This window comes from Dromiciops gliroides, chromosome 6 (genome assembly GCF_019393635.1).
Source record: "Dromiciops gliroides isolate mDroGli1 chromosome 6, mDroGli1.pri, whole genome shotgun sequence".
Lineage (NCBI taxonomy): Eukaryota > Metazoa > Chordata > Mammalia > Microbiotheria > Microbiotheriidae > Dromiciops > Dromiciops gliroides.
This window is the reverse complement of record NC_057866.1, coordinates 113,486,971-113,513,066: the sequence shown is the minus strand read 5'-3', so window position 1 is coordinate 113,513,066 and position 26,096 is coordinate 113,486,971. Positions and strand designations below refer to the sequence as shown.

Here is a 26,096-nt window from a genome sequence, read left to right as displayed (position 1 = left end):
CTGGCTTCAGACACTTGACACTTACTGTGTGACCCTGAGCAAGTCACTTAACCCTGATGGCCTCACAAAAAAACCAAAATAAACAAAATCAAAAACAAAAACACCTAAATCTGCCCTTAAGAGATATTTGTAACATCTTATTTCAAAGATCCTATTTTCATTGATTAAATTCAGGTGCTCTCTCCCCCCCACCTTCCATAAAAAGTTTATCTTCACATAGGAGAATGTTTATATAAGATAAGCCTTTTTGTATCCTTGAGGTCTTATGTCATCATCCCTAATATACTGAACAAATGAGCAACATAACTAGTTCTATTGTTTTAAAACTTCAAATTTAGGACAAAGTTATAACTATGATGACATAGACATTATGTTTTTTTGTTTTTTAGTGAGGCAATTGGGGTTAAGTGACTTGCCCAGGGTCACACAGCTAGTAAGTGTTAAGTGTCTGAGGCCGGATTTGAACTCAGGTACTCCTGACTCCAGGTGCGGTGCTCTATCCATTGCGCCATCTAGCTTCCCCAGACATTATGTTAAAAGTAAAAAATTAGAAGATTATGATATCAGAGAAATATAAGAAAACCTACTACAATAGCTACTATTCATACTACTCTTAATGCCTGACATAAAGTGAAGCTGTTCATGATATTAGTCCTGAATTATATATGCTTGATCTCAATCCCAATCGAAGTCAGAAAAATGATTTTGAAGAATGAGGAATTCCTGAAAATGTTATTATTTTTAAGAAGCAAAAGTACTACCCACAATTTAAAAAGAACAATGAGGCAGCCCAGAGAAAAGAAATGGTTTCTGATTATGGGATTATAAAATTGAAAAGATATTTTAAAAATAAAAAAGATATTTAAGAACTTCATTAGTAATTTATAAAATTATTCTACAGTTTAGCTTTTTAACAGAAACTTCCAATGCTATTCTAGTTACCAAGAAAAGTTTAGCCTTAGTTTGCTATCTTACCTGACAATCCCTATATTGACACCTACCTAAATCAACCCTTAAAAAATAATACTCCAGGGCAGCTAGATGGCGCAGTGGATAGAGCACCGGCCCTGGAGTCAGGAGTACCTGAGTTCAAATCCGGCCTCAGACACTTAACACTTACTAGCTGAGTGACCCTGGGCAAGTCACTTAACCCCAATTGCCTCACTTAAAAAAAAAATAATAATAATACTCCAAAAAAAAAAGGGGGGGGGGGCAGCTAGGTGGCACAGTAGATAAAGCACTGGCCCTGGATTCAGGAGAACCTGAGTTCATAAACAACCTCAGACACTTGACACTTACTACCTGTGTGACCCTGGGCAAGTCACTTAACCCCCACTGCCCAATACACACACATACACACACACACAATAATAATATTCCTCCCCCCAAAATTACGAAAGTTAAAACTCTATATTTTACACATATTAAGCCTTTCATGTAGAAATCTATGTTTATAAAATACGTGTTTTATTTAGAATCTGAAAATTTAAAAATTTTTATTGGCTTTGTGATAAAAAATAAAACATTCAAGTTCACCTATCAAGTAATGTGGCTGGAAATATATCAAAAATGCCCCCATCAGTTCAAAAATTAATAATATCATTTGAAGCCCTAAGTTAATTGAGTGCTCCATTCCCTCATTTTTCATTTTTTCATTCCCTTGGTTTAATTTTTCAAAGATATTATTTCCAAACTCTACACTAAGAAAAAGTATTATAATTTATAATTAGTAACCTTTAGGAACTAAAAATGTATTCATATTTTTAAAAGATGGTATCAAGATAATGAATACAATATTTTCCCTTGTAAATGAAATTAGTATCTGCCCCATTCTAGTATCAATGAGGTAAAAAAAAAAAGGATGTTTCAATCACCTGCCTTTGAGCAAATGTAGGTCTAATCTATATCACTTGTAAGCCAAGGCAACTACAGATTCTATTTATAAGTATTACAGCTTGCCAGTGAAGTTGCTTCTAATAAGAATATCACTCCTAGCATCTCATTCCCTATGATGATAGATATTGAGAATTTATCATGAATTCTATAAGACATCTATAAGTTATAATTAGCAATAGTTAATAAGGAAATCCTAGATACTTCCAAACAAACTGCTAAGTATTATTCTATAATACTAGTTTTTCTGAAAGCTTTTAAAAGCACAATTATAACAACTCTATTAAAATGTGATGATTATTATAATATTCATAATAGGTATGAATACAGGCAGTCTATACATTCTCAACTCTTGATAATCTGATTTTAGTCTAAGAAATGCTTATTGAGTTAATTTATAATGAGGCATTGTGCTGGGCATCTGAGTAAGATATAAATAAGAATTCCAAACGATATTATTTTTTTTAAATCATATGAGTGGTTTTTCAAATGTTTTTGTATGTTACTACAATCATTCCTATGCCTCAATGCAATATGGAATTGACCCTGTGTTCCTGAAGTCTAATTTAACAGACTATAATCTCTAGCAAATTGAAAAGGGCTCTAATAGGAAAGCAACAACAGGGTCTAAACTGAGACAAAGCAGCGCAGTAACCTAGAAAAGGCATCAATCAATCAAGCAACAATCAAAGGATGCAGGTTTCAACCCAGGCTCTGCTAAGTTAATATCTTCATGATGTTAGATAAGTCGCAACCTCTCCTAGGACCATTTCCTCACTTAAAAGATCACTAAAGTCTCTTCCAGCTCCAAATTCTGTGATTCAGGAAGCACCATAGTTATAAGATGATCCCCAAATAAATGCCCAAGTGAAGAATGTTTTAGCTATATAACACCTGATCAAACTATCTGTTATGGTATAAATGCCTGTGGTCTGTTTGGGAGGAAGTACCCAAACCAGTGCCAGTATGGATCTTTCAAAGCACTAAAGCTTCAATTAAATTTTAATATGAATATCTAATGTTCCAGAAAGAATCATTCACATTTTATCTTTAACACTAAAATCTTTTCTTATCAAAGTCTAAATATCATGACCCCAATTCAACACTTCAAGTTAGAAATAAACATCAGACAAATCAACCATAAGGACCAATTTGATCATAGAAATCTATCTTCTCTCTCTTTAAACTTCTTATACATAATTTCTCTGTAACAAAGAAAAATGTTTCATTTTCAACAGACTTCCCTTTCCAATTAAAGCCTGTGTGCATAAAAATAAGATTGCTAAATGTAAAAAATGGCTTACATGAAAAGAATATAAATAAAAAATTTAAAGCAAGACTTATCACAGATGCCAAGTAGATAATAACGATGACCACACTATAAAACAGTGATATAGTATATATCTTATACAATATATAAAATATACCCATAGCTCTGCTAAATCTGGCTTACATAAATAGAAAAATATAACAGCTAAATCTTATTTACTTAAATATAAAAAATATATCTAGGTTCAAAGAGGAAGAAAAAAATCCAGTCTAGATAAATAGCATCCAAATTAAAATTTCAAATTACATTATGTAAAACAAATTACTATCAACAAGTAAAGAAAATCTAATTTTGAAAAAAAAAAAGCTTAATCAATGTGATCTATAGCTTTATCAAGACAAACCCCACTTTACAAAATAATTTACACAAAAATATACTACTTGCCTTCATAAGGTGTGTCTGGCGGTCCCGCTATTTCTCCTCTTAATTCTGTAAAGTTTTCATCTACAAGATCTACTTTAATTTGATTTTTGCTCGTCTTAAAAATAAACAGAAAAAAAATCAGTTAAGTAAGCAATAAACAAACATCCATTTTTTTCAATGCCACAGCTTTTATTTTAAAGTATTTTCTACAATTGTTTAAAAAACATTCAGTAAATCAAAATTCTCAATGAAGCCTTACAACCCTTTTCAAAAGCATAAATTTCATGCAAGTAAAAAGTGATTTAGTTTCATAGTATGTTTAAAAAGTGGAATGAGAGTGAGTGGTAGAGGAGCTTAGCCCACCAACACAGTGAAGGGAAAGTAGGTCCAAGTACTGAAATAAAGCTAAAACCATGCAATTCATTCCACAGAAGAATAGGAGTGGCAGAGTGGGGAGTGGAGAGGGGTACAAGTAATCAGACAGTCTAACCCAGAGGGGGAAAGGAACAAAGAATATAATGGTTGTCAGGGAGGAGCTTCCCTCTAACCTAGCTCCAGCAGGGCCCACTAGTAGAAAGGATACTTTACCATATAAAAAAATAATTTTCCCCCCATATTTTTTCTTAAAATAGTAGGAGGAAAATAGGTGGAACTATGAGTGGGAAAGAATTCCTAATCAAACAAGCAAATAGAGGTGATCACAAAAGACAAATTCAAGTTTGTGAAACTGATAAACAAAATCAACGCAGCTAGAAGAGAAAATTGTGGACTGGGAAAAATCTTTACATCGAACATCTTTGCTATAAGGATCTAATATCCAAGTTATACCTCAAAGTATCACAAGTATAAGACAAGGAATACAATTATAAGGGGGTCAAGGGACAACAAAGACTACTCAAAAGAAGAAATTCAAAGTATCAAGAACGACTTGAAAGATTACTCCCAAACCAGGAAGAGAAACACATTAAAAACAATTCTGAAAAAAAAATTAAAAAGACAAAAAAACACAATTCTGAGGTTTCAGCTCACATCAGCTTTGGACACTTGATAATCATATATATGACATAGGCAAGTCACTTAACCTCTCTATGGCTTTTTCCTCATATATAAAATGAAAGTATTTGACCAGATAGCTTCTATGGTCCCTTCAAAGTCTTAATCTTTGATCCTATGATCTTCCTAATCTTACACTAAAGCCTTTCCCCCTCCACTATCATGGCAAAAACACCATTCATTTGACAAAATCATCTGTCTCCCTTACACTACTGTACTATGTTTATTCTCCCTTTCACCAGAGGGAAAAAAAACTTAGTAAAAATGACTTTACAACTTTTGTCTTATTTCCTCTTCTCATTAATTTCTTAACCTCTTGTAATTTGGCTTCCTACTTCACACAAGCAAAATACCAATGATCTCTCAGTGGCCAAATCTGATGGCTCTTTCTCAGTTCTCAGTCTTTCTTGACCTCAATAAAGCACTTGACATCAATAACCACCTTCTCTCCTCCTGGATTTACTGGCAGTTCTTTCCTTTCACATCCTGCAAAAAGGGATGGCCCTTTTCATTCTCCTTGTTCGATCATCATCTATGTCCTGCTCCCTTAGGGTGCACACCAAAGTTCCTCTTGTCTTTTTCTCTCTATACCCTCTCTTGTTGAGTTAACATTTGCCTAACATGTTGAAGTTGGCAAAGCCCTTTACAAAGATTTCATTTTATCCTTGGAATAACCTTGGGAGGTAGGTGCTGCCCATTTTACATAACAAGGAAGCCGAGGCAACAGAAGTTAAATGACTAACCCAAGATCACTCAGTTAGTTAGGTATCTGAGGCCACATCTGAACTCAGGTCTTCCTTACTCTATGTCCAGAACTCTATTCACTATGCCTCCTAGCTGCCTTAATATGCACCCATGTCTTCATTATCTTATATAGGTTTCTCTCAGCTAAATATTGTCAACCCTAGTATAAGTTCAAAACCTACATCAACTATTGCCAATCGGACATTAGCAAACAGATATGCCATAAGCATCTCAAATTCAACACATTCAAAAAAAAAAAAAAAAAGAATTCGTGTCACCTAAACCCTACCACTCTTCCTAACTTCCCTATTTCCACACAAAGCACCACTGTCCTTTTAGTTAATAACCCAGTTTCATAACTTCAGGGAGAGGCTTGACTTGACTCTTCAGTCTTACCAATTCTACTCTGACATCTCTTGCATCACCTCCCACCCCCAATTCAAGATCTAATTGCTTCCTAGCTGTGTGACCCTGGGCAAGTCACTTAACCCTCATTGCCCCACACACAAAAAAACGTGCCTAGTTCCACCTTCTTTAAGAGGATAAATGCTTTTCTCAATTCTCCCCCCAAATAACAGGGCTCTCCACCTAAACAAATTATTTGTGTTTATTACTTAAATGTATGTGTGTTTTCTCTAAGCTGGAGGGTAGGGATCACTTAGCTTTTGTCTTCATAACTCTCCTTTCTAGCACAGTGCAAGGTATACAGTAAGCCCAATAGTCACGGAATGATAATCTTAATTTGGGAATTTAGACAAAATAAAGTTTGCTGGGGGGGGGGGGGCGGTATTTCTCTTTTTTCCATTTGTTTTTTTTCCAGGTACCCTTTTTCAAAAACATTATACGCTTAGAATTTTAAAAGTAGAATGAGATGAGAAACATTTTTTTAGGTACCACAACAATAAATATCATCTGTGTTACTCAGAATGTTAGAATAGACAAGTTGAAAGATAAAGTGAGAGGGAGTCAAAGATTATAGTTGATTACATATTGACTTATATTACCCAAGATGGAAAAATCTGCAGCTGTTACTCAGCCATCTAAAACTTGCAAGCATATTAAGGGTAGTGATTTATACCTATAAACAATAATTTTCCAACACCCTACAAAGTTTAAAGCTGAGGAAGAACAGTAAATAACAACATAATAATGATAGTTCCTAGATTTTACTGATAGAGATTATAAATGCTGGCTTGTAAATAGTTTTCTGGTTTAGAAAATGTGGGATGACCATTTTAATGTGGGTGAGAGTACAAAAAGAGATAAATAATCAAAGTATAAGAGCCAGAGAGCACTCATCCCAGTGCCAATAATCATGCCTTGTGTGCACTGTAGAGAAATATCACAATGTAGGTATGTTCTTTAGAAAATTACTAATAAAAATAGGAACCTGATAAATCTACAAATATTAAGTGCCTGTGTGCCACCCACTGTACTAATTACTAATGTGCAGATACAAAGAAGTGTTTGTAATCAGATTAACAAAATACTACTACTATGGAAGACCACCACTAAAAGAACATTCCGCACAACAAAGCTATTTCCCTTCTATATGAATAGTTTTGTTGATCAGTAGAATTTGCAAAATAGGCACAGAAAGAGAAAAGGCTTGACAGTTGATCCCCTCTACACATTAGCTATTTTTTCATTATGAAAGCAATTTTCATTCTCTCCAGCCTCATTTCAAACACTCCAATCATCCTTCACTCTGAGAGAAAATAAACTCACAAAATCCCAAACCAGGATTTAGTTACTGACAAGAGGGAAATGGAATTGGAGGCATGTGTATGTGATACCTCTCTTTCCCAATCGATTCAGAACATTTTTCATTTATTATTTTACTTTTCAGGGCTTCACTTCCATCTCCAGGTTGTGGAAACTAAGAGCACAACTTTTATTATTTTAAAATAAATATTATTTTTTTCAATTAATAAATATTTACTTCCCTACTCTTTTCCCTAGCAAACAAAAAAAAGACCCTCATAAGAAACACGAATAGTGAAGCGAAGCAATATTACTACACTAGCCATGTCCAAAAATATATGTCACATTCTACATTTTAGTCAGGAGATGACTAGTGTACTTCATCGTAGGTCTTTCAGAATGATGGTTTGTTATTGCAGTGTGACTTTTAGCAACATATTCATTATAACAAAACTCCACAATAACAAAACAATGAGGAAACCCAGAAGTTTGTTAAAATAGAACTTTGGGAATAATAATAGACTTTATACAGATCATCACTTCCCAACACAAAATACACAGGAAAGCTAGTAAAACATTTAGTCTCTAATTTGGACCTGTTAGTCTCGGTAACCTCAGTCTTTGAATTACACATTATTCTTTATCAATACAAATTTCACAGTCCAAATTTTTCTTTATCATAGTGATAACTAAGCAGTAAAACAAGTCCTTAGTAATAGGAATAAGCAACAAGGATGATGAATCTATAAAGAGAAAAGGAGGTGACATAAAAGAAATAAAATGTCACCATAGTCAAGCCACTCCTCAAACATTCTTTAACTCTTCTCTCTTAATCATCATTCTCCAACTTATTCCCCATAATCTCCCCATCAGACTGCTCCTCAAAGCAGTGATTATTACCTTTCTTTGCATTCCATGAGTTTTTCAAAGTACCTATTTCTTCTCAAAGGAAAACTCCATGAGGGTAGGGCCTGCTTCAGTATTTGTCTTTGTATCCCCAATGCCTTCCACAAAGTATTTAATAAGTAAATTAACACTGCTGAAAATGTAAGTTCCTTGAAAATAGGGATTTACTTCATTTTTTTGTCTTTGTATTTTTAGCACCCTATGGTGCCTGGCACATAGTAAAGTGAATGCTTGTTGACTGAGATAATCTTAAAACAAAGGTTTGAATGTGCCTTTCTCCAGATTAATGAACCTCTACCAGCTCTTTACTGCCTCTAGGAAAGGGGCTCTCAAACTTTTTGGGTCACAGACCTCTTCTGAAGTCTAGTGAAGCCTAGGAACGCCTTTTCAGAATAACGTTTTTAAATTCATAAATATAAGGAATGAAAAGGGAAAGAAATTACATTAAAATATAGTTTATTTTTTTAAATGTTTAAATTCATGGAACTTGGGTTAAGAAATCCTGCTGTAGAAATATAGCACCCATTCTTATTAAAAACACTACAGGGGGTGTAACCCTGGGCAAGTCACTTAACCCCATTGCCCCGTTAAAAAAAAAAAAAAGAAAAAAGAAAAACACTACAGGGGGGCAGCTAGGTGGTACAGTGGATAGAGCACCTGCCCTAGAGTCAGGAGGACCTGAGTTTCAAATCCGGCCTCAGACACTTAACACTTACTAGCTGTGTGACCCTAGGCAAGTCACTTAACCCCAATTGCCTCACAAAAAAAAACAAAAACAAAAACAAAAACCACTAGAGAGCAGTGTCATATAAGAGATATGATTAGATAGATAGTTTGGGAACAAAATGAATACCAAGATAGGAACTTGGACTTTGTTCATTGTGAAATTTACAATTTCTATGACATACGCCTTGGTTTTTAAAACAAAAAGAATAAATTTAACATGTTACTTTCAAAGCTTCAACCAAAAAAAAAAAAAGAAAAAGAAAAAAATTACAAAAAAACCCCCAACAAACCCCACTAGAGAGCATAGGAATAAATGGATCTTTTCTTAAAATGATAAGTATTGGGGGCAGTTAGGTGGTGCAGTGGATAAAGCACTGGCCCTGGAGTCAGGAGTACCTGAATTCAAATCCGGCCTCAGACACTTAACACTTACTAGCTGTGTGACCCTGGGCAAGTCACTTAACCCCAATTGCCTCACTTAAAAAAAAAAAAAAAAAGATAGGTATTATTTATCTAAAACCATGAGTGAGCATTATCTGTAATGCGGATAAACCAGAAGCTTTCCCAAAACAATCAGGTGTAAAGCAAGGATGCCCATTATCACCTCTATTATTTAATATTGGACTAGAAACGTTAGCTTTAGCAATAAGAGCAGAAAAAGAAATTAAAGGAATTAAAATAGGTAATGAGGAAACAAAACTATCACTCTGAGGATATGTTGAGAATCAATTAAAAAATTACTTGAAATTAACAAATTTAGCTAAGTTGCAGGATACAAAATAAACTGACATAAATCACCAGCATTTCTATATAATACCAACAAAGTTCAGCAACAACAGATAAATTCCATTTAAAATAACTGTAGACAATATAAAATATTTTTGGAGACTACCTGCCAAGACAAACAACTATATGACCAGAACTATAAAGCACTTTTCACACAAATAAAGTCATATCTAAACAATTGCAAAAATATTAATTGCTCCTCAGTAGGTAAAACAGCTGACCTAGAAAATAAATCTAGGAGAGATAATTTGAAAATCATTGGACTACCTGAAAACCATGACCAAAACAAGAGCTTAGACACCATCCTCCAAGAGATTGTGAGGGAAAATTGCCCTGATATTCTAGAAGCAGAAGCTAAAATAGAAATTGAAAGAATCCACTGATCACCTCCTGAAAGAGATCCCAAAAGGAAAACCTCCAGGAATATTATAGCCAAATTCCAGAACTCCCAGGTCAAGGAGAAAATACTGCAAGCAGCTAGAAAAAAGGAATTCAAATACTGTGGAGCTCCAATAAGGATAAAGCAAGATCTAGTAGCCTCTACATTAAAGGACCTGAGGGCATGGAATATGATATTCCAGAGGGCAAAGGAACTGGGACTACAGCCAAAAATCAAGTACCCAGCAAAACTAAGCATAATCTTTCAGAGGCAAACATGGAATTTCAATGAGAAAGTAGACTTTCAGGCATTTGTTATGAAAAGACCTGAAATGAATAGAAGATTTGACTTTCAAATACAAGACCCTGGAGAAGCATAAAAAGATAAACAGGAAAAAGACTTCGTGAGGGATATTAAAAGATCAAACTATTTATATTCCTACATGGGAAAATAATACTTCAAACTCATAAGAAATATCTCAGTAAGGATTTAACAGAGGACACAGGTCTGAACTGAATGCGAAGGGATGTTATGTTTTGTTCTTTGTGGGGTGTCTTATGTCTGGGGCCGGATTTGGGCTTGGGGCCTCCTGGGTCCAGGGCTGGTGCATTGTCTACTGTGCCACCTAACCCATAATGACATCCTTAAAACAGGGTTGAGGTGTAGGAGAAATAGACTGGGGGAAGGGGAAGGGGAGAGATGGTTTGGGGAGAGGTTATTCACATGAAGGAAACAAGAAAAAAGCTTATGGAGGGGAGGGGAAGAGGGGGAAGGAATTGGGGAGTGAGTGAACCTTAATATCATCAGAATTAACTCAAAGAAGGACTAACATACATACTCAAGTAGTAATTTATTTTTGCCCTGAGGGAGATAAGGGGGGGGGGGAGAGGGGAAGGAGGGAAGGGCAGATTGGAGGAGAGAGCAGTATGACATAGTGAATTGCTTGATTTCATAGGGAGGGTTGAGGAAAGAGGGAGGAAGAAAATTTGGAACACAAAATTAGCTCAAAGACCTTAAACTCATCAGAGTTGGCTTATGAAGGGAATAACATTCACACCCAGTTGGGAGGAGTCATCTATTTAACCCTACAGGAAAGTATGAGGGGAAGAGGATAAAGGAAGGGTGGAAAAAAAGGGAGTGCAGAGTAGGGGAGGGGACAGTCAGAAGTAAAATACTTTTGAGAAGGAATAGATAGATAGAAAATAGAGTAAATATCATGGGAAGCGAATAGGATGGAGGGAAATAGTTATGATGATTGAATATAATGGCAAAACATATGGTACCTACTTTGCTAGCTAATATGAAGAAAATTCATTCTTTGTCAAGTTTAAGGTACTTTATTATTTAGGTTATGATGAACAGGATACTATCAGAAAAACCTGGAACAACCTACATGAACTGAAGCAGAGTGAAATGTACTATACAAAATAACAGCAGTAGTGTAAGATGATCTGCTGGGAAGCATGTGGTTATTTTCAGCAAGGCAATGGTCCAACCCTGAAGGACTTATGAAAATGGCAACGCATCTACAGAGAAAGAAGTGATAGTATCTGAAAATAGATGGAAATGCATTTTTTTTTTTTGGTGAGGCAATTGGGGGTGGGTGGCTTGCCCGGGGTTGCACAGCTGGTGGGTGTTTGGTGTCTGAGGCTGGATTTGGGTTCAGGTGCTCCTGGTTCCAGGGCCCGTGCTCTGTCCACTGCGCCACTTAGCTGCCCCTGGAAACACATTTTTAAAAATTTTCTTTTTTTCTCTTTGACAATTCCTCAGTCTGAAGTTTTGGGAGTTTTTTGACTGTTTTCTCTCACAACCTAGCTAACGTGGGAATGTTTTCCACGACTACTCATGTATAACATATTTTGAAATGCTTGAGTTCTAGTGAGTGGGGGGTGGGAATAGAGGAGGAAGAGAAGTTGGAACACAATTTTTTTTTAAAAAATTGATGTTAAAATTTGTTTTTACATAAAAATATTGTTTTTACAATAAAAAAAAATTTTTAAATTAAAAAAAAATGCACAAGAAGGTGGTCTAGCAGTACCAGATCTCAAACTGTAATACAAAACAATATAGTAAGATAAATCTAAAGGACTCATGATGGAAAATGCTCTCCACATCCAAAGAAAAGAACTGTGGAAATCTGGATACAGATTGAACCACACTGTTTCTACCTTTTTTGTTTTCCTTTTTTCTTTTTTTGAGGTTTTTCCCTTTTGTTCTGATTCTTCTTTCACAACATGACTAATGCAGAAATATGTTTAATGTGATTGTACATATATAGCCTATATCAGATTGCTTGCTGTTTTGAGGAGGGGGATAGAAGGGAAGGTGAAAAATTTGGAACTAGAAATCTTATAAAAACAAATGTTGAAAACTATCTCTATATGTAACTAGAAAATAATAAAATACTTTTACGATAAAAAATGTAATTTAAAAATGTGGTACAGCTTAGAAATAAAGAAGTAGATCAGTAAATAGAAGAGGTACAAATTACATTATAACAAATGACTACAGTAATCTAATATATGATAAACCCAAAGATCCAGACTTTTGGGGAAAAGGCTCATTATTTGACAAAAACTGCTGGGAAAACTAAAAAATAGCATGGCAGAAACTAGATAGACCAACTAAAATAAAATGAAAATGGGTACAGGATTTGCACCAAAAGGAAAATTAAGAGAGCATGGAATAGTTTATCTGTCAGATTTACAGACAGAGGAAAAATGTGAGACCAAAGCAAGACAAAATGTAAAATAGATAATTAAGATTATATAGAATTAAAATTTTTTTGCACAAACTAATATAACCAGTATTATAAGGAAGGCAGAAAACTGGCAAAGAATTTTTGAAACAACTATCTCTGACAAAGGCCTCATTTCTCAATTCATTCCCCAATGGATAAATAGCCAAAGGATATGAACAGGCAGTTTTCAGACAAAGAAATCATGCTATTTTTCACTTTCTTTCATTTTTTTTCTTTTATTCAATTTTTCATATACAAAATTATTAATATGGTAATGTTTGGGGCAGGTAGGTGGTGCAGTGGATAGAGCACCGGCCCTGGATTCAGAAGACCTGAGTTCAAGTCTGGCCTCAGACACTTAACACTTACTAGCTGTGTGACCCTGGGCAAGTCACTTAACCCTCAGTGCCCTGCCCCCCCCAAAAAATGGGATGGGAGAAGGGGAAAGGTGTTAAGAAAAGAAATCAGGGAAGACTTCCTGAAGGAGTGACCATTTCAGGTGGTCTTTAAAGGATGGGCAGAGGAATGAAAGACATAAACAGACATATGAATTATGAATAGAACATTTATACACAATCTAACAAACAGCTTTAAATTGCACTAAAATGGGGGCAGCTAGGTGGTGCAGTGGATAACCTTGGATTCATGAGTACTAGAGTTCGAATCCAGCCTCAGACACTTGACACTAGCTGTATGACCCTGGGCAAGTCACTTAACCCTCACTGTTCCGCCCCCGCCTCCCCCCCCAAATTGCACTAAAACTTTTGGGACACCAAATAAACAGTTTAAATAAGTAATAGCTTTTCTGTCCTAGCAGAGTTTACAATGGAGAAGAGGGATATAATTTATGTAGAAACTATGACATACAACCTAAGTACATTATAGTAGAAAATGCTATGTGAGAGGCTAATTAAGAGAAAGGTTAATTACTAACCAAAGGAATTAGGAAAGCTTCTTGATAGTACTATTTGAATTAGTCTTTAAAGTAACCTTAACAGAGGGTCCATGAACTTGTTTCCTTAATATTTTGAAAACTGTAGTTCAATATAATTAGTTAATTCTGTTTCATTTTATTAAATTTTAAAATATTATTCTGAAAAGGGGTCCCTTACATTTTATTAGAGGGCCAAAGGGATCCCACTCCCTTCTTCCCTCCCCTCTCTCCCTCCCTCCCTGCCCCCCCCACCACACCCACACCCACCCCCCCCCACACACCCACACCAAAAGATTAGGAACCCCTGCTTTAAAGTATAACAATTCAATAGGGGAAGAGAAGAACAGAAGGCAAAGGGAATATGTAAGCTGTGGCATAACAACACAATTCATATTTGGAGAGAATATTCCAGTTTTTCTACAATATAGAATAAAGGGAGAGAATAAGATAGGACAAGGATATCAGGGATGTAACAGACTATGGAGGGTCTACTAAAATATCAGGCAAGGGGGCAGCTAGGTGGCTCAGTGGATAGAGCACCAGCCCTGGAGTCAGGAGGACCTGAGTTCAAATCCGGCCTCAGACACTTGACACTAGCTGTGTGACCCTGGGCAAGTCACTTAACCCCAACTGCCTCACTAAAAAAATAAATAAAATATCAGTCAAGAGTTTGTAAAGCACTGAAGATTTATGAGAAGGAGAGGAGTAAAGGGTTATCAGGTTGTTTTACAGAATAGGCAAAGAGTACTACAAAACTGGATTTTCTTGGAATAATCCATACTTGGGATGATGAGGGCCCAGACCAGAGTGGTCAAAGTATATGAGGAAAGTAGAGGGAATGATAAAAATGTTATGAAGGTAAAATTGACAATCCTCAGCAAAAGGTTGGTGGGGGAATATAAAAATCGAGTGGTTAAAGTTGACCTAGGTTGCAAGGCTGGGTCACTAGGAGGATATTTTTTTCTACATTAGTAGGAGCATTAGGAAGAGGTGAGAAAAGATAATGAGGGAACAAAGAACTAGAAACAAAGTAATGGAATTATCAGAAAGAGGTAAAGATACTTGGGGGGAAAACTTGGACTACATTATTATTATAATTGGGAGAAAGAGCAAACAATAGAATATCTACCAATCTATAAACCTATTTTCATATTCATATAGAATTTTTGAGAATAACCTATTGTAAAGTTGCTATCTGTATGGGGCTAAAATTCTAGCTAGACTGTCTAAAAATCTAATGAATGGTCGCCATAAATTATAAGCTTTAGCAAGAGTTTACACTTTTAAGCATTTATTAAGGAGCATAAGAATTTGGTGAGGAGAGAGAAAGAGGCCATGGTTCCTTCATCTCTCTTTCTAAGGGAGCCAGAATCTCTGCTCCAGCCAAGCTAGGTCCCGGGCTAAAAAGAGAGCCCCTCGCCCCTTCTTCATCCCAGAAGCCTCCCATGAAAATGGAAACAGGGCCATCCAAACGCACACAGCTCCAAGCTAATAGGCTGGTGGCTTTGATCGACAGTACCCATCATCACTTCAAGACACCAAGGCCAGATGGCTTGTCCTCAGGCCAGAGTTCACAAAATGTTCTTCCCAGCAGGGGGCATTTTTCCAACTCTCACACTATACACAAAGAGGTCAACTTTTATGAAGGGAGGAGAAATGGAAAGTTTTCCCAAATGATATTCCACACCAGAGCACACCTTTAAAAATGTACAACAGGCATAGAAAATATAAGGCATCTTATTGAACAAATGCTGCAATAAAGGCTGTCAACATGTCAGTTTGAGTCAACACATACCATATACAAGTTCAACATCTTAAGACCTTGCAAAATGCAGCAACAGAAAGATCTTCAGCAAGAGAAAAACAAGAATATAAAAGATGTCTGCTCTTGTCAAAGATTTTCTCCAGCACACAATCCAAAAAGAGGATTCTCTATAGATGATTGAGTTTCTCCAGATACTCTTGTTTCTGGATGACATTATGCCTACTGAATCAAGCTCCAGAACAACACAGAGCCTTTTAAATCAGATCTGTAATTCTACAAAAGTTTAGCACAAACATACAGGTGGGAAAAACCACTTGAATGAAGAATTCCCATTGTGGAACAGTGCCTAGAGCATTAGATCTGAAATCAGGAAGACCTGAATTCCAGTCTAGCCTCAGACACTTAACCAGCTATGTGATACTAAGCAAGTCACTTAACCTGTTTGCCTCTATTTCCAAAACTGTAAAATGAGGATATAATAACAGCACCTACTGTTCAGGGCTGTCCTAAGGATCAAATGAGATAATATTTGAGAAGAACTTAGCACAGTACCCGGCATAGAGATTGCTCCCACCTCTATTCCTTCTATAATATTGTGATGATTAAAATCTAATGTGTGGTGGGGCAGCCAGGTGGCTCAGTGGATAAAGCATCGGCCCTGGATTCAGGAGGACCTGAGTTGAAATCTGGCCTCAGAAACTTGACACTTAATAGCTGTGTGACCTTGGCCAAGTCACTTGACCCTCATTGCCCCACCAAAAATAAAAAATTATATATTTTTTATATCTAATATGTCCTTACTGGGGGAAACTAGTTAGGATTTAAATATAAATTCAGGAGCTTCAGCAACAGTTTAGGCATTTAAGCATTTATTCAGGTATATTAGAAGTTAGGAGAGGGGTAGCTAGGTAGTGCAGTGGATAAAGCACCAACTCTGGATTCAGGAGGACCCAAGTTCAAATCCAGCCTCAGACACTTAACACTAGCTGCGCGACCCTGGACAAGTCACTTAACCTTCATTACCTGCCCAAAAAAAAAGTTAGGAGAGGGAGAGGGGGAGAGAGAGTGCACATGAGTGCACATGCCTCTGAAAGAATGGAAAAACCCTATATCAGATCTACACCTGGAGAGAAACAGCTCCTTCACCTAGCCCCTCATGCTTCCAAAGAGAAAGAGCCACCCTCAGTTCCCCCCAGAAGCCCCTTAATCGAACAGGAAAAGGGGTGGTCCCCGCACACAGCTCCAAGCTAATTGGCAGGTAGCACTCAAGTCCATTGATTGACATGGCTTAAAGGTGGTATATGAATAGAGACAACTTCTGGGACAACAATCTGACCTTAGAAACCTCATGGTCACCTCATAGTCACCCCCTGGATCTCACAATATTTAACTGTATCAGAGACCAATTGTTCTGGTCTATTAATTAGTTTACATATTTTGGTCAGGCATTACAAATGGACAATGGAGTGGCCCAAGAACTGAATTATTATGACAGTAGACTGGAGTGCATTGGATAAAATGCAGTATTTTTAAAGATACCAAGCTTCTCCCTGAACATGGTCTAATTTGTTATTTCTTTGCTGTACACAACACCCAGTAAAGAAAGAAATTCTTTCTATCAATGCTGTCAACTAAGTCTTTTGCAACTTAGATTCTTGATAAAGTTACCTGTGACACTGACACTTTAGTAACTTTCTCAGAGTCCCAAAGTCAGAGTGTGACAGAGGCAGTAACTGAAGCCAGGTCATCTTGGATTTGATATCATCTCTCTTTTCCACTATCCCACATTACTTCTCAAAGGCCACTTTTCAATACTGATATATACCCAGTGACAATGTCTGAACAACAACCATAGAAAGAAACCACATCTGATGATTTAAAGTTATAGTCACGGGGCAGCTAGGTGGCGCAGTGGATAAAGCACCGGCCATGGATTCAGGAGTTCCTGAGTTCAAATCCAGCCTCAGACACTTGACACTTACTAGCTGTGTGATCCTGGGCAAGTCACTTAACCCCCATTGCCCCGCAAAAAAATAAAAATAAAAATAAAAAAAATAAAGTTACAGTCACCAAAGAGTAATGTAATGCAAAGAGGCTTATGGTGAGCAAGAGTAGGTCACAATATATTATTAAAAAATACCTTTGCAAGGAAAGCAGATCAAAGAGAAATTTATGAACAGAAAAGGTGGTACAAATAATCAAGCCTTTAAAGTAAAGAGAAGCAGAAGAAAAATTTATACTATGACCACAACGCTAAAAAGAAAAACTTTGCAAGACTAAAGAACTCTGATAAATGTAATCATCAATAACAATTCCAGCGGATCCATGAATGAAACATGCTTCCCACCTCTTGACAGAAGAGTGCTGAAGTAGGGCTAATGACACATATTTTGTTCAACATGAACGATGTGTGGGGCAGCTAGGTGGCCCAGTGGATAAAGCACCTGCCCTGGATTCAGGAGTTCCTGAGTTCAAAGCCAGCCTCAGACACTTGACACTTACTGGCTATGAGACCCTGGGCAAGTCACTTAACCCCCATTGCCTCACAAAAAACAAACAAACAAAAATGAACAATGTGAGTATCTGGTTTTTGACTGTGCTTATTTATAGAAAAAGAGCTTTAAAAAAAAAAATTTGAGGGGTTGGGGGCAGCTAGGTGGCACAGTGGATAAAGCACCAGCCCTGGATTCAGGAGTATCTGAGTTCAAATCCGCCCTCAGACACCTGACACTAGCTGTGTAACCCTGGGCAAGTCACATAACCCCCACTGCCCCGCAAACAAAATAAAATAAAATAATTTGTTTTTTTAAATTGAGGTTGTTCAAAGATGGGTGAAAGGATACTGACAGTGATGAAAAAAAATCAGATCATCAATGATACATTTTTAAAAGTACACAGGGGCGGCTAGGTGGCACAGTGGATAAAGCACCAGCCCTGGATTCAGGAGTTCCTGAGTTCAAATCCGGCCTCAGACACTTGACACTTACTAGCTGTGTGACCTTGGGCAAGTCACTTAACCCCCATTGCCCCACCAAAAAAAAAAAAAGTACACAGAAAAATATTAAAAGTTGTTTTTGCAGGGCAGCTAGGTGGTGCAATGGATAAAGCCCTGGCCTTGGATTCAGGAGGACCTGAGTTCAAATCCAGCCTCAGACACTTGACACTTAACTAGCTGTGTGACCCTACTGGGGAAGTCACTTAACCTTCATTGCCCTGCAAAACAAAAACGTTTTTTGCACAATTATATGCCAACAAAGGTACTTAAATGGATGCATAACTACAGTATAAACTACCAAGAGTAAGAGATCAAGAAAGAGAATTTGACGTACAATGTCATAAAAAAGAAACTGAACAAGCCATAAATTCCCCCCAAAAAACCACCCAGATGGATTTACAAGTAAATTCTATCAAGGAAAGATTTCCAATTATCAAATAAACTACTAGCAAAAAAGGGAAAAGAGATTCTACCAAATTCCTTCTATCTCGATATATAAACCAGGGAAAGACCCATCAGAGAAAGAAAACCATATACCGCTATCTCCAATGAACACTGCCACAAAAAATTTTAATATTAGTAAGAGTCTACTCTTTAGAAAGACCACAAATTATCACCAGGGAGGACTTATACTAGGAACATAGGATAGGTTCGATATTAATTGAATAAAATATACCATAAGAACAGTATTACTATAATAAATTAAACTGTCTCAAAAAAAACCTATCAAAATCACATAATTATATCAATGGATGCAGAAAATGAACTTTTAACAAATTACAATACCATTTGTTTTTTAAAAAAACACTAAAAAGTATAGGAATAAATAATATTTTTCTCATTATGATAAACAGCATCTATCTAAAACCAAGAATCAGCATTGCATGTAATAGGGATAAAAACTCTAGAGGCCTATCCAATTAAGATCAGAAGTAAAAGATGTCCATTATCACCACTATTATTTAACAGTGCTAGAAATGGTAACCATAGCAATAAGACAAGAAAAAGAAATTGAGGAAATGAGTATAAAGAAAAAAACAAAATTATTGCTTTTGGCAAACAATATAATGATACATAGAAAGCCTTAGAATGTCAGTCAAAAAATTAATTCAAACAAAAAACTTCAGCAAAATATCAGATATAAAATAAATCCATGCAAATTATTGGTATTTCTATATAAAAACCAGCAGGAAGAGATATAAGAGGAAATTCCATGTATTTTATATATTTGATATAAAATATATAAAAGGGAGTGGAAGAAAACCTACCAAGATATACATATAGGAAGTTATATGATATATAGATCGATTTATCTATGTAGATAGATAAAATATACACAGGGACATGCATGTGTGCACTCTCTCTCTCTCTCTCTCTCTCTCTCTCTCACACACACACACACACACACACACACACACACACAACTACAAAACACTCTTCACAGAAATAGAGACAGACCTAAATTAAGAGATTAATTGTTCACATGTGGAACATGGCAATGTAATAAAAATTGTAATAGTAGCTAAATTAATTTATTTAGTGCCATATCAAATTGTCAAAAGATTATTTTATGGATCAAGAAAAAAGAATAACAAAATTCATCTGGAGAAACAAAAAAGTAAAGATTCTGAAGGGAAATATTTAAGAAAACATGGGAAGGGGCCTGGCAGTACCAGATATAAACTACACTACAAAGTGGTAATCATCAAAGCAATTTGGCACTGCTTAAAAAATGGAAATGTTGAATGGAACCAATTAGATACACAACACACACAGAAGAAAATAAATATAGTAGTACAGTGTTCAATAAACCCAAAGATTCCAACTATTGAGATAAGGAAGGATTCACATCAAAATCTGGTGAGAAAACTGAAAAGTTAACCTGAAAGAAAGTTCCACACCACTGTTAAGATCCAAATGGTTACATAGTAATGGTCACAGAATAAATTAGGACAAAATAGCTTTCCCATCTATCAAGAAGAGTTCTGGCGCAGTGGATAAAGCACCAGCCTCAGACACTTGACATTTACTAGCTGTGTGACCCTGGGCAAGTCACTTAACCCCCATGGCCCCGCAAAAAAAAAAAAAAAAAAAAGAGAGAGAGAGAGAGAGAGAGAGAGAGAGAGAGTTCATAAGTAGACAAGGGATAGAGGAGATTATAGAAGATAAAAAGTATAAATTTGATGAAATAAAATTGAAAGGGCTTTTGCACAAACAAACCCAATACTATTAAGATTAAAAAGGAAAGTGTTAATTGGTTAACAAAAATCTTTGAAGCAAGTTTCAAATAAAGTTCTGCTATCTCAGAAATATAGATGGAACTATTTATTTTGTTTTTGGTGCTGTTGTTTTTCTATTTTGAGGTTTTTCATCATTGCTCTGACGTTTCTCTTATAACATGACTAATGCAGAAATATGTTAAGTGTTATTATGTATATATAACCTATATCAGATTACCTGCTGTCTAGGGAAAGGGGGGAGGGAGGGAGAAAAATCTGAAATTGGAAAGCTTGTATAAACAAAAGTTGAGAACTATCTTTAAATGTAAGGGGAAAAAAATAAAATACTTTATTAATTTTTTTTAATTATATGGAACTGTTTTAAATGAGGGAGTCCCAAAAATCTGTAAGCTAAATATAATAAGCTGCACAGCTACACTAAAACTTTTGGGATACCTTGTTTATAAGAAAAGCCATTTCCCAATAGATATTGTTAAAGAATCTGAACAAGTACTTATCAATAAAACCCAAGCTATCAACAGCCATATGAAAAAATGCTCCAAATCACTAATTGTTAGCAAAATGAAAATTAAAGAAACTGAGTTTCCATCCTCTGCTCTTCTGATTGGCAAAGACCAACAAAAAAAGGAAAATAGCCATGGATGGAGATGGGGGAAGACGGGAACAGTGTATTTTTTGCATAATTGTGAATGTTCCTGCCATTCTGAAAAACAACTTGAAACTATACCTAAAAAATTACTGAACTGTGCATATTATTCTTGGATTAAACAATATCACTGAGCTTATAACCCCAAGAAATCAAAGAAAAGGGGAAAAAACTCCCCAAGTACAAAAATATAGATAGTAACTTTATGTTATAGCAAAGAACTAGAAACAAAGGAGATGCTCAACTATGACATGCTTGAACAAACTATGGTAGATGTAGAGTAATAGAATATTATAGTGCTCAGTAAGAAATAATGAAAAGTATGGTTTCAGAGAAACTTGAGAATAGTATGAACCGATATAGAGTGAAATGAGTGAATAAGGTGAACAACTGACAGCCTCAGCTACAATGTAAAGACAAATGAGGGGGGGGGGGTGAGGCAATTGGGGTTAAGTGACTTGCCCAGGGTCACACAGTTAGTGTCAAGTATGTAAGGCCTTCCTGCTCCAAGGCCAGTGCTCTATCCACTGTACCACCTAGCTGCCCAAGACAACTTTTAAAGACTTAAATACACTTACCAATCCAACACCTAACTGTCATGACTGCAGAGGATTGATGAGGAAACATATGCTAATGACCTCCTGAGAGGTTATAGACTAAGGTAAAGAATTATAAATCCGTACATGGCACATATTCAAAAATTGACCATGTATTAGGGCACAAAAACCTCATAGTCAAATGTAGAAAGGCAGAAATAGTAAATGCATCCTTCTCAGATCATGATGCAATAAAAATTACATGTAATAAAGAGTCATGGAAAGGTAGGCTGAAACTTAATTGGAAACTAAATAATCTCATTTTAAAGAAAGAGTGGGTCAAACATCAAATCATAGAAACAATAACTTCATCCAAGACAATGACAATAATGAGACAACATACCAAAATCTACTGGATGTAGCCAAAGCAGTGCTTAGGGGAAATTTTATATCTCTAAATATTTACAGCAATAAAAAAAAGAAAGAGGAGATCAATAAATTGGGCATGCAACTTAAAAAGCTAGAAAAAGAACAAATTTTAAATCCCCAATTAAATACTAAATTAGAAGTCCTGAAAATTAAAGGAGAAATGAATGAAATTGAAAGCAAGAAAACTAAAATTAATCAGTAAAACTAAGAGCTGGTTTTATGAAAAAAAAAAACCAATGAAATAGACAAACCATTGGTTAATTTGATTAAAAAAAGAAAACCAAATTACCAGTATCAAAAATGAAAGGGGGGCAGCTGGGTGGCACAGTGGATAAAGCACCGACCCTGGATTCAGGAGGACCTGAGTTCAAATCAGGCCTCAGACACTTGACACTTACTAGCTGTGTGACCCTGGGCAAGTCACTTAACCGTCATTGCCCAGCAAAAAACAAAACAAAAAAAACCGAAAGTGGTAATTTATTGACATAAATATGGTGTTGATACCAAAACCAGGCAGAGCAAAAACAGAAAAAGAAAATTATAGACCAATTTCTCTAATGAGTATTGATGCTAAAATCTTAAATAAGATATTTATAAGGAGATTACAGTAAGTAAGCACCAGGATAATACATTATGACCAGGTGGGATTTATAACAGGAATGCAGGACTAGTTCGACATTAGGAAAACTATTAACATAATCAACCACATCAATAAGAAAACTAACCAAAATCATATGATTATTTCAATAGAAGCAGAGAAAGCTTCTGACAAAATACAACACCCATTCCTAATAAAAACAATAGAGAGCTTAGGAATAGGTGGAGCTTTCCTTAAAATAATAAGCAGTATCTACCTAAAACCATCAGCAAGCATTATATGTAATGGAGATAAGTTACAGGCCTTCCCAATAAGATTAGGGGTGAAACAGGGATATCCATTATCACCCCTATTATTTAATATTGTACTAGAAATGTTAGCTTTAGCAATCAGAGAAGAAAAAGGAATTAAAGGAATTAAAATAGCCAAGGAGGAAACAAAACTATCACTCTTTGCAGATGATATGATGGTACACTTAGAGAATCCTAGAGAATCAACTAAAAAATTACTTGAAACAATTAATAACTTTAGCAAGGTTGCAAGATATAAAATAAACCTACATAAATCACCAGTATTTCTATACATGACCAACAAAGTCCAGCACCAAGAGATAGAGAAATTTCATTTAAAGTTAATGGTAGGGGGCAGCTAGGTGGCACAGTGGATAGAGCACCGGCCATGGAGTCAGGAGGACCTGAGTTCAAATCCAGCCTCAAGACACTTAACACTTACTAGCTGTGTGACCCTGGGCAGGTCACTTAACCCCAACTGCCTCCCTTAAAAAAAAAATAAATAGATAGATAGATAAATAAATAGATGAAGTAATGGTAGACAATATAAAATACCTGGGAGTCTACATGCCAAAACAAACCCAGGAACTCTATGAACACAATTACAACACTTCACACAAATCAAATCAGATCTAAATAATTGGAAAAATATTAATTGCTCATGGATAGGCCAAGCTAATATAATAAAAATGACAATTCTACCTAAATTAATTTACTTATTCAGTGCCATACCAATCAAACTACCTAAAAATTATTTTATAGACCTAGAAAAAATAACAAAATTCATCTGGAAAAACAAAATGTCAAGAATATCAAGGGAACTAATGAAAAAAATGCACAGGAATGTGGGCTAGATGTACCAAATCTGAAGCTTTACTATAAAGTGGCAGTCATCAAAACTATTTGGTACTGGCTAAGAAATAGAGCGGTGGATGAATGGAATAGTTTAACACAGGAGACACCGTAGTAAATAACTTTAGTAATGTACTGTTTGACAAACCCAAAGATTCCTGCTTCTGGGATAGGAACTCAGTATTTGACAAAAAACTTCTGTGAAAACTAGAAGATAGTATGGCAGAAACTAAGCATAGACCAACATCTTACACATTATACTAAAATAAGGTCAAAATGGGTACATGATTTAGACATAAAAGGTGATACGATAGGTAAATTAGGAGAGATTTATGGAAAGGAGAACAGTTTATGACCAAACAAGAGATAGAGAATATTATGAAATGCAAAATGGATGATTTTGATTACATTAAATTAAAAAGGTTTTGTACAAACAGAAGTAATGCATCCAAAATTAGAAGGGATGCAGAAAGCTGGGAAAAAATTTTTATGGCCAGTACTTCTGATAAAGGCCTCATTTCTAAAATACATAGCGAACTAAATCAAATTTTTAGGAATCCAAGTCATTCCCCAATTGAGTAATGGTCAAAGGATATGAACAGGCAGTTTTCTGATGAAGAACTCAAAGCTATCTATTGCCATATGAAAAAATGTTCTAAATCACTATTGATTAGAGAAATACAAATTAAAACAACTGAGGTACCACCTGATACCTACTAGATTGGCTGACAAAAAAGGAAAACAATAAATGTTGGAGAAAGCTGTGGAAAAATTGGAACACTGATGCAGTCATTGTTGGTGAAGCGGTGAACTGAACCAACCATTCTGGAGAGCATTTTGGAACTATGCCCAAAGGGCTATAAAGCTTTGCATACCCTTTGACCCAGCACTATTAGGTCTTTTTCCCAAAGAGGTCATGAAAAAGGGAAAAGGACCCACATGTACAAAAATATTTATAGCTGCCATTTTTGTGGTGGCAAGGAATTGGAAATTGTGGGGTTGCCCATCAATTGGGGAATGGCTAAACAAGTTGTGGTATATGAAAGTAATAAAATACTATTGTGCTGTAAGAAACAATGAGCAGGTGGATTTCAGAGAAACCTGGAAGGACTTGCATGAACTGATGCTGGGTGAGATGAACAGAACCAAGAGAACATTGTACACAGTTCAACTGCGATAGCCTTGATTCTTCTCAGCAATACAATGGTCCAAGATAGTTCCAAAGGACTCTTGATGGAAAATGCTCTCCAAATGGGGGGGGAGAACTGTTGAAGCTGGATGCAGATCAAACCATACTGTTTCTATTGTTTTTGTTGTTTTTCTTTGTTGAGGTTTTTCCTTTTTGCTCTGATTCTTCTCTCATAACATGTCCAATGCAGAAATATGTTTATTGTGATTGTACATATATAACCTATATCAAGATTATTTGCTGTCTTGGGGAGTAGGGAGGGAGGGCGAAGAGGGAGAAAAAGTTGAAACTAGAAATATTACAAAAACAAATGTTGAAAACTATTTCTAAATATAACTGGAAAATAATAATATATTTATATGGAAAAAAGAATTATAAATCCATTTTTAGATATGGATCAAATAAATGTTTTGCTCTACTATGCTTATTTGATAAAAATGAGGGTAGCTAGCAAATGAGGTTCAAAGGAAGGAGAAAGAAGAGGAGGAGGTTCCTGAAGAATTTTTTTTATTATACAGATGGGAATATAAAGGAGTACAAAGAAAAGCTTTGAAATATCCTGTTGATTCTTTGTTGTAAGGAATGCCTCTCTGGGAAAGAAAGGAAAGGATAATGGGGAAATTTAGAGTGTAAAAACAAAAGATAAATAAAAATTTATTTTTAAAAAGAAATAAAATGTTGAATTCTATACTCCCAAAAAAATGCAAGCTACAAAGAATAGGGATGTATCTTCACACACAATACTCTTTTTCCGTTCCAACTTTGTATATAGAAATTTTCCCTTGGGGGAAGCTAGGTGGCGCAGTGGATAAAGCTTTGGCCCTGGATTCAGGAGGACCTGAGTTCAAATGTAGTCTCAGACACTTGACACTTACTAGCTGTGTGACCCTGGGCAAGTCACTTTACCCTCATTGCCCCACAAAATTTTAAAAAATAAAATAAAATGCACAGAACAGAAAAAATCATGTTCAGAAGGAAACATAAAATTGGGACAGCTT

At 35.8% G+C, this 26,096-nt stretch overlaps 1 protein-coding gene across 3 annotated transcripts in view; it reads right to left on the bottom strand.

Moving 5' to 3' along the window:
• Positions 1-26,096, bottom strand: part of UBE2K (ubiquitin conjugating enzyme E2 K) — a 93,004-nt gene that overhangs the window by 54,034 nt on the left and 12,874 nt on the right. The window contains exon 2 of one of the 3 annotated variants that reach the window (XM_043970296.1): positions 3,608-3,701. The exons of the other annotated variants lie outside the window; for them this stretch is intronic. Coding sequence (XP_043826231.1) covers positions 3,608-3,701 — 94 coding nt within the window. The remainder of the gene's footprint in view (positions 1-3,607; positions 3,702-26,096) is intronic. 3 annotated transcript variants of the gene reach the window in all.